At 40.4% G+C, this 12435-nt stretch overlaps 1 protein-coding gene across 4 annotated transcripts in view; it reads left to right on the top strand.

Moving 5' to 3' along the window:
• Positions 1 to 12435, top strand: part of cep104 (centrosomal protein 104) — a 204252-nt gene that overhangs the window by 135625 nt on the left and 56192 nt on the right. For all 4 annotated transcript variants that reach the window (XM_060851889.1, XM_060851886.1, XM_060851888.1 and 1 more), the window contains one exon: positions 7528 to 7603. In XM_060851889.1, the coding sequence (XP_060707872.1) occupies positions 7528 to 7603 (76 nt within the window). The remainder of the gene's footprint in view (positions 1 to 7527; positions 7604 to 12435) is intronic.

The raw sequence follows: 12435 nt of genomic DNA, 5'->3' as shown, positions 1-12435 counted from the left end.
AACGTAAATATAAGAAAATTGTTGTCTATTATCTTACCCACAAGTAATGGGCCTTGACTTGAACACAGCAAATATCTCAGTGATAATGAGAAACTGCTTGCTGATGATGACCTCTTAGAAATGTTATTTTAAATTCGTTTATGAGATGTATTCATTGCTCATTCCAAATTACCTAAAACACAGTTAAGAGTCAACCAAAATGAAGTGAGTCTGAAGTCACATGTAGACCAGAATGGATAAAGCTTGTAGATGTCCTTCTTCATTCATGAACCAGATGACTACAATACCAGCATATAAATCCAATTTTATTGAATTCAAGTATCACCATCTGCCATGTCTCCACAACATTAGCTTGGGGTTCTGGGTATTAGTCCAGTGACATTACCACTACACCGTCACCTCCCCTTTGTGGAAAAGAAACAACAGTAATGGGCAAAGTGGTCTTTTACATTAGGCATATTAGCCAAACAATAAAGTAACTCCACTAGCTTGGGATGTCAATGCGAAGATATTGTTACAATTGTTTGCAGGAGACAGTCCATATCAGTTAGCGTTTGGTAGGAATTTAGAAATTCCAACAATAAAAAGTGATCACTCAGCTTTGCAAGGGGCTACATTTAGCTTCATTTTTTTCCAGAGTGTTTTGAATACATTGTATGCAGTCAGAAAGACTTACATTAAAACTATTAAAATTAAGCAAGCCTTGAGGTGGAACTACTGGAAACTAGTTTCAATGAGGGAGATATAATTAATTATGAGATAAAGAAGCTTAAAAAAAATTCAGAGTGCCGGGGAGGTTACTACTAAAGAAGGAAAAATAGTGTGGAGCATGGGGACTGCACTATTTGGGTTCACTTTAAGGTTGCTTGATATGAATCTCAAGAGTTTTCACGAAGTAGCAATCAGTAACATGCCTCTCGTATCCAGTTGTCGCACATCTTTGAGGATCCAATTGCTGCAAATGACAGTTTTGTCTTCTAATCAGTTCTGATGGTCATTGAGGCCATTGGTCCCAAAGGACAATTACCAAAGTGGATGTGAAAGTCAAATATTTGCCAGAAGGGAAATGGAGAAACATGACTTTAATAAGTACTTCAGGCAAGCTCAGTGGAAAATATAAAATGGAGGAATTGCAAAGTTAGGAGTGGCTGGGCATTGGGAGTGAGACCAGATGCCCGTTTTGAAGTACTGGCGTTGAGTACAACTATGAAAATTCCCAAGGTGGAAGATGTAATTCTGGTCAATAAAGTATTGGATGTATTTTCAGGATGGGGGGTGCGAAGTTCACCCCATGAATTGAGAACACGGGGTACAAAGATGAAAAGCAAATAAATGTAGTCTCAGCTCAAAACAAGGAGTCTGTGAGTAAACATGCATCCAGAAAGAGGCCAAGGAATAGAGCATTGAAATTAATCCTTCCAATAGTAGGGTGGAGATTAAACAGTAGCGGTCCAAAAGGAGATAGAAAGCAAGATCAAGGGGGTAGTTTCATGCATTCAGGAAATATAGTACAAACCTATAATACCACCAGGAGAAGTCATCAGTGTGATCGGGAATTCTTTGTGGCCAGAAATAAACTAGAAGATGAGGTAATAAAAGATTCTATATAAGCAAGAATTACAAAGTTGAAGAGAATTGTCGTGTACACAAAGGTGGCAGATGGGGAATAATCAACCCTGCACATTGGTGGATATGCATGGATTAGATGTCCCCCAATAGGACTCATAAGGTGAAAGCAAGATTTGTGGTACAAAGATTTGAAGAAAAAACTAGGGTACCAAGATACAAATGGATTCACCAGTGTCAGGAAAAGCAATTTTGAAAATTTTCTTGGCATTATGACAATTGCTTGGGTGTGTAGATCAATTGATATTAACGCTGCATTTCAGCAGAGAAATAAGCTCAAAAGGGAAGTGTTTCTTTATTCTCTGAAGGAGGTATTTTCGTACAGTGGCGATGTTTTGGAAGTTAAATAATATATATCAGGCCTACATTATGGCTCTAACATTTGGTACTTATTGATAAGGTGTCTCTAATTATTGTTGTGTTGACCTCAGTTAAAAGCAGACCCTGCCATGTGTTACATCACGAGGGGCAGCTTTTAGGCATCCTTCTGATGCATTTGGATGGTTTTTGTGGGGGTTGGGAGTAATGAATTTCAAAACATTGTCATAAGTGAGCTTAAAACAGAATTCAGAAGTAGAAATTAGGCTTCTTAGGCTTGAAAATGATGCAGATTGGATCAAATTTTGCTTTGCATCAGCAGTCTTATTTAGTAAGCGTTAGCCTCCCAACTATTAGTCAAAATAAGGCATTAGAAAAAAAATGCAATGGCTTCTAGAGCTGAAATGGAGGAATTGCAAAGTTTGAAGTGGCTGGGCATTGGAAGCGAGACCAGATGCCCGTTTTGAAGTACTGGCATTGAGTACAACTATGAAAATCCCAAGGTGGAAGATGTAATTCTGGTGAATAAAGCATTGGAAAAATTAAAAATGGAGCATTGTGTTTTAAAATTTCCATCGAGAGATACCAGGAGCATGAAACTTCTTAGTGATGCTTTTGCAAATCCCTTTGGTGGGTTCTTAAGTAAAGGGAAATAAACGTTGCCCTTTAGCTTGGAAAGCTCAAATTGATCAAAGTTGAGAGTGTGGTGCTGGAAAACCACAAGAGGTCAGGAAGCATCCAAGGAGCAAGAGAATCGATGTTTCGGGCATAAGGCCTTCATCAGGAAGGAAGAGCTTATGATCTCCAGCATCTGCAGTCCTCACTTTCTCCTAGTTGATTTCAACCCTACTGCGAAGCCTCTTCCAAGGATGCATGCCTTGAAGAAGGTCTCCTCCTCTCTGTACAAGGACCTCAGTGAGTCTCTCTCTGACTGCACCTGCCAGGTCATCTCCTCCGCCCTGAAGCTCTTCGGCCACGTCCTGAAGCAGACTTGACTACCACAGCCCCATCTCCTTCCTCAGTGCCTGTCTATGGAAACGTCTGATCCCGCATGGGCTCCAGACTACATTCAAACCAGTACAATTTAGACCTGAACAGGACAACCAGTATGTACTACAAATCCAAAACCTTCAGAAACAGTTCCCTTTCCAGATCCTCCGCTCCACACTGTCAGCCATGCGCCATCACCAACTCTCCCTACAGTCGACCCTGTCCCAGCTCAGGGCCACACAGTTCCAGGTCTGCAACAGACCTCTGCTGTTTTTCATTTTCAGAAGAATTCACATGCTCAACAAACACTTTTTCTTTACCATACCAGACATAAAAGAGCGTAGGTTAAACAAATTTTCATGTGCTTACCACAGTACTCAGGTTTCCTCGACCATTCCAGAACCTTCTCCTGGCCTCTGGGACGCCATTAGCCACACAGCCACTCCAGCCACAACTGCCGCGGCGAATGATGACGGCATTTCCTCCCGCTCCACAGCCACCACTGACCACACCACCTCCGCAATCGCTGTCCAAAGATTCCTGATGAAGGGCTTATGTCCGAAACATCGATTCTCCTACTCCTCGGATGCTTCCTGACCTGCTGTGCTTTTCCAGCACAACACCCTTGACTCTGATCTCCAGTATCCTCAGTCCTCACTTTCTCCTCAAATAATTAAAAGACGAGTTAGTAAAATATCTTAGTAACAGACCAATTGCTCTTGGTAAGGTGGTAGATATGGTGCTTTTATTTGAAGAAAATTTAAAAAAGGAATTCAGCTGTAATAGAGTGATAAAACAAGTTGATACTGTGGGATGATATGCATCTCATGAAATGCGTGAATGAAAAAAAGACTGCGGGTTTGTATTGCAGTTTTAAAACAGACTTCGGAGAACGAAGAAGTCTCCAGATTGATTTGGGTGGTAGCAGTGGTCAGATATCTGATGGCTTTACAAAGAAAGGAGCAAACTCTCAAACTGTTGGAAATACTGGAGAAAAGACACTTGGAGCTTTAATTTGCAAAGAAAACAATAAAACATAACCTGTCATTTTGTACATGTTCTTTTTGTTTTTGTTTATTACAATATGTATACTGACATATTGAGAAAGTTAAAAGGGAATTTGTTAACATATAATGAAGGAATGCCTGAGGCCTGATTGAACAAGGGAACAAATAATGAATATATTACCTAAGGGTTAATTGGGTGAGAATGTAATATATAAATATTGATACTTCCGAGTCAGAGGTGTGCATTTTACAGAGTTGGTTAATGGATGTGGAGGAATAAAGCTTTCATTAAAGGTGAATTTGAACTCTGTTCCAAAATAGTTATCTTTGAGTTTATAACAAGATGTATCCCACAATTCCTCACTTACCAACATTATCATCTCAGCTGTTTTGTGAAATTGATGATCACCATTTCCTCAAAGCATAGGAGAAAGAATTATGTTGCAACTGCTTCAAGTTCTGTTACAAGGTCTATTATTAATGTTCCATGTTTAGCAACTCAAAGGTTGCATGAATACACACATTGAGTTAACAGAAGTATCTTGCATGCCAAACGATGTGTTCCAGTGTTTGTTACAGCTCGAAATTCTGTGACAGACTATCTTGTTGATTTCCTTCCTGATTCCAGTTGGTGTAATTTATCAATCCTTACTAATAGTTGTGGCAAACTGTGATGTTCTTGTATATCCATGGATTAGAGCCATAGAGATGTACAGCACAGAAACAAACCCTTCAGTCCAACTTGTCCATGCCGACCAGATATCCCAACCCAACCTAGTCCCAACAGCCAGCACCTAGCCCATATCCCTCAAAACCCTTCCTACTCATATACACATCCAGATGCCTTTTAAGTGTCGCAATTGTACTAATCTCCACCACTTCCTCTGGCAGCAATATTCACAACTCTTTGGAAAAAGTAGTTTTACCTCAACACTGTTTTAAATTTGCTACCTTTATCCTAAGATTATGACCTCTCATCCTAGAATGCCCCACAAGAGGAGGCATCCGCTCCATGTCTGTTTTATCCACACCTCTTATCATCTTGAATACCTCAATTTGATCTCCCCTCATTCTTCTAAATTCTAGAGAGTACTTCTGTGTGAAAGAATTTGCCCCTTAGGTCTCTTTTATATCTTTCCCCTCTCACCCTAAACTTATGCCCTCTTGTTCTGGACTCCCTCACCCCAGGGAAGGGACTTTGTCTATTTACCCTATCCATACCCCTCATGATTTTATAAACCTCTATAAGGTCACCCCTCAGCCTCCGACGCGCCAAGGAAAACAGCCCCACCAATTCAGCCTCTCCCTATAGCTCAAATCCTCCAATCTTGGCAACATTGTTATGAATCTTTTCTGAACCCTTTCAAGTTTCACATTATCCTTTCAATGGGAAGGAGTCCAGAATTGCACGCAATATTCCAAAAGTGGCCTACCAATGTCTTGTAAAGCTGCAACATGACGTCCCAACTCCTGTACTCTATACTCTGACCAATAAAGAAAAGTATACCCTTCTTCACTACCCTATCTACCTGCGACTCCACTTGCAAGGAGCTATGAACCTGCACTCCAAGGTCTCTTTGTTCAGCAACACTCCCTCGGGCTTTACCATTAAGTATGTAAGTCCTGCTAAGATTTGCTTTCCCAAAATGCAGCACCTCGCATTTAATAAATTAAACTCCATCTGATCAAGATCCCATTATAATCTGAGGTAACCTTCTTCACTGTCCACTATACCTCCAAATTTGTTGTCATCTGCAAACTATACTTCCTTATGTTCACAGATTCCTGATGAAGGACTTTTGCCCGAAACATCGATTTCGCTGCACTTTGGATGCTGCCTGAACTGCTGTGCTCTTCCAGCACCACTAATCCAGATTCTTATGTTCACGTCCAAATCATTTATATAAATGATGAAAAGTAGGGGACCTATCCTTGTGGCACTCCACTAGTCATAGGCCTCCAGTCTGAAAAGCAACCCTCCACCACCACCCTCTGTCTTCTACCTTTGAGCCAGTTCTGTATCCAAATAGCTACTTCTCCCTGCATTCCATGAAATTTAACCTTGCTAACCAGTCTCCCATGGTTGTCAAACACCTTACTGAAGTCCATGTAGATCACATCTACTGCTCTGTCCTCATCAATCCTCTTTATTACTTCGTCAAAAAGCTCAATCAAGTTTGTGAGACGTGATTTCCCATACACAAAGCCATGTTGACTATTCCTAATCAGTCTTGTCTTTCCAAATACATGTAAATCCTGTCCCTCAGGTTCCCTCCAACAGCTTACCCACCACTGACGTCAGGCTTACTGGTCTATAGTTCCCTGGCTTGTCCTTACCACCTTTCTTGAACAGTGGCACCACGTCAGCCAACTTCCAGTCCTCCGGCACCTCACCTGTAACTATCGATGATACAAATTTCTCAGCAAGAGGCCCAGCAATCACTTCCCTAGCTTCCCACAGAGTTCAAGGATACATGTGATCAGGTCCTGGGGATTTATCCACTTTTATGCATTTCAAGGCATCCAGCACTTCCTCCTCAGTAGCATAGATATTTTTCAAGATGTCACCATCTATTCCCCTACATTCTATATCTTCCATGTCCTTTTCCACAGTAAATATTGATGCAAAATACTTGTTTAGTATCTCCCCCACTTTCTACAGGTCCACACAAAGCCCATCTTGCTGATCTTTGAGGGGCCTGTTCTCTCCCTAGTTACCCTTTTATCCTTAATACATTTGTAAGAACCCTTTGGATTCTCCTTAACTTTATTTGCCAAAGCTATCTCATGTCCTCTTTTTGCTCTCCTGATTTCCCTCTGAAGTACTGCCTTTATACTCTTCTAAGGATTCACTCGATCTGTCCTATCTATACCTGGCCTATGCTTCTTTCTTTTTCTTAAGCAAGCCCTCAATTTCTTTAGTCATCCAGCATTCCCTGTACGTACCAGCCTTTCCTTTCACCCAAACAGTAATATACTGTCTCTGGACTCTCGTTATCTCATTTCTGAAGGCTTCCCATTTTCCAGCTATTATTTTACCTGCAAACATCCACCCCCAATCAGCTTTTGAAAGTTCTTGTCTCATACCATCAAAGTTGGCCTTTCTCCAATTTAGAACTTCAACTATTAGATCTGGTCTATCTTTTTCCATCGTTATTTTAAAACTAATAGGATTATGGTTGCTAGCCCCAAAGTACTCCCCCACTGACACCTCAGTTACCTGCCCTGCCTTATTTCCCAAGAGTAGGTCAAGTTTTGCACCTTCTCTGGTTGGTACATCCAAATAGTGAATCAAGAAAGTTTTCTTGTACATATGTAACAAATTCCTGTCCATCTAAGCCCTAACACAATAGCAATCCCAATATATGTTTGGAAAGTTAAAATCCATAACCACCCTATTATTCTTACAGATTACTGACATCTCCTTACAAATTTGATTCTCAATTTCCCTCTGACTACTGAGGGGTCTATAATACAATCCGAATAAGGTAAATAGAAGGTAAAACGCATGTTGTTTTGAAATTTGTTTGAGCATAAATTAACTATTTTGGAAGTATTTATTGTAGATTTTCATTTTTTTTAATAGATCGTGGGAATAAAGCTTCAGCCCCACATGCAGAGATGAGAGATGATCAGTCCTCAGTTACGAATTATTTAGATAAGTAAGTCCACATATCCTTACTTGTTCACAAAACATTTTCAACTAAACTCGTTTGATCTAATTAGGTTCAGTATCTTCATATACACAAAGGTCACTTGGGAGCATGAGTGCCACTTACACTCCCAGTAACTGAAATTTTGAAGGGAGTTGTGGAGAATTTGAGGTTGATGGTTGCTTTTGAAATTCAGTTATTTTGCATGGTTGTTTTTGTATTTGTCCCTTCAAGCTGCATTTATTATTTATCATGGCATAAAGCATTTTAGATGGATGTGAAGTACCTTTGTAAGTAGTTGCAAGGCCACAGTTGCTCGGAAGCTTTGCCTGCGATGTCTATTCATTCACAATTTGGAGATGCTGGTGTTTGACTGGGGTGTACAAAGTTAAAAATCACACAACACCAGGTTGTAGTCCAGCAGGTTTAATTGGAAGCACACTAGCTTTCAGAGCGACGCTCCTTCATCAGGTGATTGTGAAGGGCTCGATCGTAACACAGAATTTATAGCAAAAATTTGCAGTGTGACGTAACTGAAATTATACATTGAAAAATTGATTGTCTGTTAAGCCTTTCATCTGTTAACAAACAATCAACTTTTCGATGTATAATTTCAGTTACATCACACTGCAAATTTTTGCTATAAATTCTGTATTACGATCGAGCCCTCCACAATCACCTGATGAAGGAGTGTCGCTCCGAAAGCTAGTGTGCTTCCAATTAAACCTGTTGGACTATAACCTGGTGTTGTGTGATTTTTAACTTTATTCATTCACATGTTGTTTTGTATTTAAATGTAAAAGCTCGGCTGGTTTATTTCAGGCCTTTAGCTTAGGATGAGAGAGTGGAATATTTTACTGTAGCTTGAAAGCAAACAAGCAGTTCTGTGGATCAACTGGTGTGAAAAGTTTGGGCCATTTGTCGACAGTGATAACTCTGGCATAAAATCTACCCCAAAGACAGTTCATAATTCAAACTTTGGGCAGATTAGATTAGATTACCTATAGTTTAGAAACCGGCCCTTTAGCCCGACAAGTCCACACCGACCCTCTGAAGAGGAACCCACCCAGACTCGTTTCCACTGTGCCATCCACATTATGACAAAAAGTCATCATATTTTAAATCAAATGTTATTTTTGGCTGAAGCTGTGAATCAGCTACTGTCTTACTGACCTGGGTTGAACAGGGTTTTATTTGGCACGGTATGGACAGGAAAATGACTGCTGAAAATGTGTTGCTGGAAAAGCGCAGCAGGTCAGGCAGCATCCAAGGAACAGGAGATTTAAAGTTTCGGGCATAAGCCCTTCTTCAGGAAAGAAGGGCGTATGCCCGAAACGTCGAATCTCCTGTTCCTTGGATGCTGCCTGACCTGCTGCGCTTTTCCAGCAACACATTTTCAGCTCTGATCTCCAGCATCTGCAGACCTCACTTTCTCCTCCACAGGAAAATGACTGCCTTATTTTATCAAATGTTTTATAAATTTTTAAAATGAATATTTTATACATTCATTGTCTTCAGAGAGTTATCAAGAGTTTGTCAGATTGAATCCACTTTTATCACTTCTAATTTGGCAACTGCTTGCCAACAGAAATGTTCCTTTTTTTGTCTAATTTTGTATCTGTTGTCAGGTTAAAGTTGTCATCTGATCCATAAAACTCTATTACAGCATTGTAATTCTCATGTTAACATCAGGTTATTTATTTATGTGTGAGCCTTTGTCCTTTTCTATTTACCCTGCCCCCACATAAATGAATGTGCATTCTTCCGTTGTCTTCATTGTGAAATGAGGATGCGGATTCCTTGAGATAAAATATATGTATTGCTGTCACTCTCTGGTAAAGTCATTACAAATGATTGCTATATGTTTGTTGACCCAAGGCTCAATATTGGAATTATATTCAACCACATGATGCCAATAGATAAGCTGAAAATCACTGAGAATTGGGTACACTGATAATCTTGCTCACTGAAGCAAAGAAAGACTTTTGATTTTTATAGTCTATTTCAAGACCTCTTGGCAGTTTGTAGCCAATATAGCACATTGCAAAAATAGCAACTGAAATGGCACTGCCCATATGTCAGCAGATTTGTAGGCCAAGCTCCGATAAAAATGAAGGCCTGGATTTTCTGATGGCCATCCAGTTATTCTTCCAACATAGATGGGAGTTGTGCATGGAAAAATCCTGTGTAATCCTCATAACAGACTCTGAAGGAATTAGCTTGGAAATTGAAGATTCCATTGGGCAATTCCCAACCCCTGGAACTTTCCAAAAGTTCTGATGATGTTAAATAAGTAGTTCCTCAGGTAAAGTTAGATGAATGAATGCATTCAGCAGGCCCCATACCTCTCTCACCTCCAACTACCTCCCTAGAACACACTCACCCTCTGGATCTTAACCTGACATCTATTCTCATACCAGGACCTGACATTTGACAAGAAACTTAAAATGTAATGCCATACAAATGTTGTGCTAACAGGAGCAGATCAACTCAGGTTAGGACTTCTGCATCAAGTAAGTCACCATCTGACTGCCCAACACCTGTCCTTCATTTACAAGTCACAAGAAAGATTTATTGTCCTTGGAGGAAGTACAATGTACTTCAGAGGTTATATTATGAGGAGAATTTAGTTTGAGTAACAATTAGGCTTGCTTTCTCTAGAATTTTGAATATTTAGAGGTGATCCAAGTCTTCAAAGTATTTACAGGAAAAGGACAGGGTCAATAAACGTAAACTATTTCCACTGGTAGGAGGCATTGTCTGAGAATTTGGGCCAGAACATTCACGTGAAGTTAGAGAGGACTTCTTAAAAGCAGAGGGTGATAGATGTTTGGAACTCTCTTCCACAAATGGCAGTAGACGTAGGATCAGTTGTTAATTTTACATCTGAAATAGATATTTTTGTTAACTCAGATACTAAGGGATGTGAGCCAAGGTAAGTATGTGGAGTGAGGCCACAGCTGAGCTTGGATCTCATTGAATGGTGGTACAGGCTCAAGGAGCTAAATGGTGTACACTTTCTCCTATGTTCTGAAGTCAGGGTGTGATGTTAATATTCTCCACTGGCTTGCTAGAACAATTTCAAGCAAGAATCCTGGCACCATCTCAGACACCCCATTTGATCAGATCCCATCCACCATTTTAAATACTGAGTTCTCACACTGTCACATAGTGATGGGTGTGTGTCATATTTCGAAGTCTCAGTGCAGCAACATGTCGTCAAGGCTTCTTTGATCACCTTCCAGAGCTACTCTCTCTACCATCTAGAAGGATAGAAAAAGTGGATGCATGAAACTGAAACAACCTGCAAATCCCCTCTAGCTCTATCATCATAATGCTTTGAAAAAAAATCACTCATCCTTTGTTGTCTCTGAGGTGAAGTCCTTGAAGAAATCTGGTGAGAAAGGAAAGCTCAAAGACCGACATGTGGAAGCTAGAATAATAGAATCATTCAATACATAAGAGGCCATTTGCCTCTTAAAATCTGTACTGCTATATTCGACAACACACTAGTCACGTTTTCCCACACCTTGCCCTTAACCTTGAATATTAACCTTGATACTTCAAGTGTTCTTCCAAGTTTTTTTTAAAAGGCTGTAAGGCCTCAACTACCTTCCCGGACAGTGCATTTCAAATCCTTGACAGCCGCTGGGTGAAAGTTTTTTTTTCTGAAATCCCTTAGAAATCTCCTGCCAATCACTTTAAAATTGTATCCCCTTGTTATTGACTCTTCGACTGAGGGAAATGGCTGCATTCTATTCACCCTGTCCATACCCCTTCTAATCTTATACACTTTATGAGTCCATCATCAACGTTCTCTGCTCCAAAGAAAACAACCCAAGCTTATCCAGCCTGTGGTATGCAACTTGCATTCCGGGCTCCAATCACACAAACCGCATTCTATCACCACCCCCTATCTCCTATCAATTTTGGATACAACTTCCAAGTTACTCTGAATCCCATAAGCTTTTACCTTCTTTAACAGGTTCCCATGCAGGACCCTTTTAAAGGTTTTGTTGAAATCCATTTAAACTACATCAATTTCCCTGCTCTCATCCAGACACTTAGCTATCTCTTCCTCAAAAGAAGTTCCACCAAATTTGTAAGGGGTGAGATTCCTCTTCAAAAACTTTGCTGATCTGATCAAACCTTGGATTTCAAAGTGGAGATTAATTTTCCTCCTTCACAATTTTCTCCAATATTTCCCTGCCACTGAAACCTGACTCATGGTTGATAGTTCCCTCATCTATCTCTGTTGTCCTCCTTTTAAAGTGGGACCACACCAGCTCTCCTCTGCCAATACCTTCTTACTTCTTATATCATCTGCTCAAGAATTTTACAGTCCAGCTTCTCAAATTCTGTGTTTGCATCATCATCCTCCTGAGTAAAGATAGATGTGAAGCGCTCATTGAACAATCTCCCCCAATGTCCTTCAGCATCATGCACAGGTTGCCCTCTTGATTTCTCATGATCTTGTCCACTAGCATTTTTTCATGTCTCCTTTTTGCTTTCGTAATTGCTTTCTTAAGTTACCCCCAGACTTTCTGTACTCCTTGAGACCCTCCATTGTTTTACTACCTTCGTACTTGTTAGATGACTCTCTTTTCCTTTTTATCCAGTCTTGAATATTCCTAGATATTCAGGGTTCTCCAGAATTGTTTCGAGCAACCCTATCACCCTGTGGCCGAACACTTTAACTCCCCCTCCCACTCCACCAAGAACATGCAAGTACTGGGCATCCTCCACCACCAAGATCTAACCACCTGACACCTGTGGGAAGAATGCCTCATCTTCTGCCTTGGGACCCTCCTACCACACAGGATCAATGTGGATTTCACTAA

The sequence above is a fragment of the Hemiscyllium ocellatum genome, chromosome 37 (assembly GCF_020745735.1).
Source record: "Hemiscyllium ocellatum isolate sHemOce1 chromosome 37, sHemOce1.pat.X.cur, whole genome shotgun sequence".
NCBI classification, from domain to species: domain Eukaryota; kingdom Metazoa; phylum Chordata; class Chondrichthyes; order Orectolobiformes; family Hemiscylliidae; genus Hemiscyllium; species Hemiscyllium ocellatum.
The sequence above is the reverse complement of the archived record's forward strand: the minus strand, read 5'-3'. Positions and strand labels throughout refer to the sequence as shown.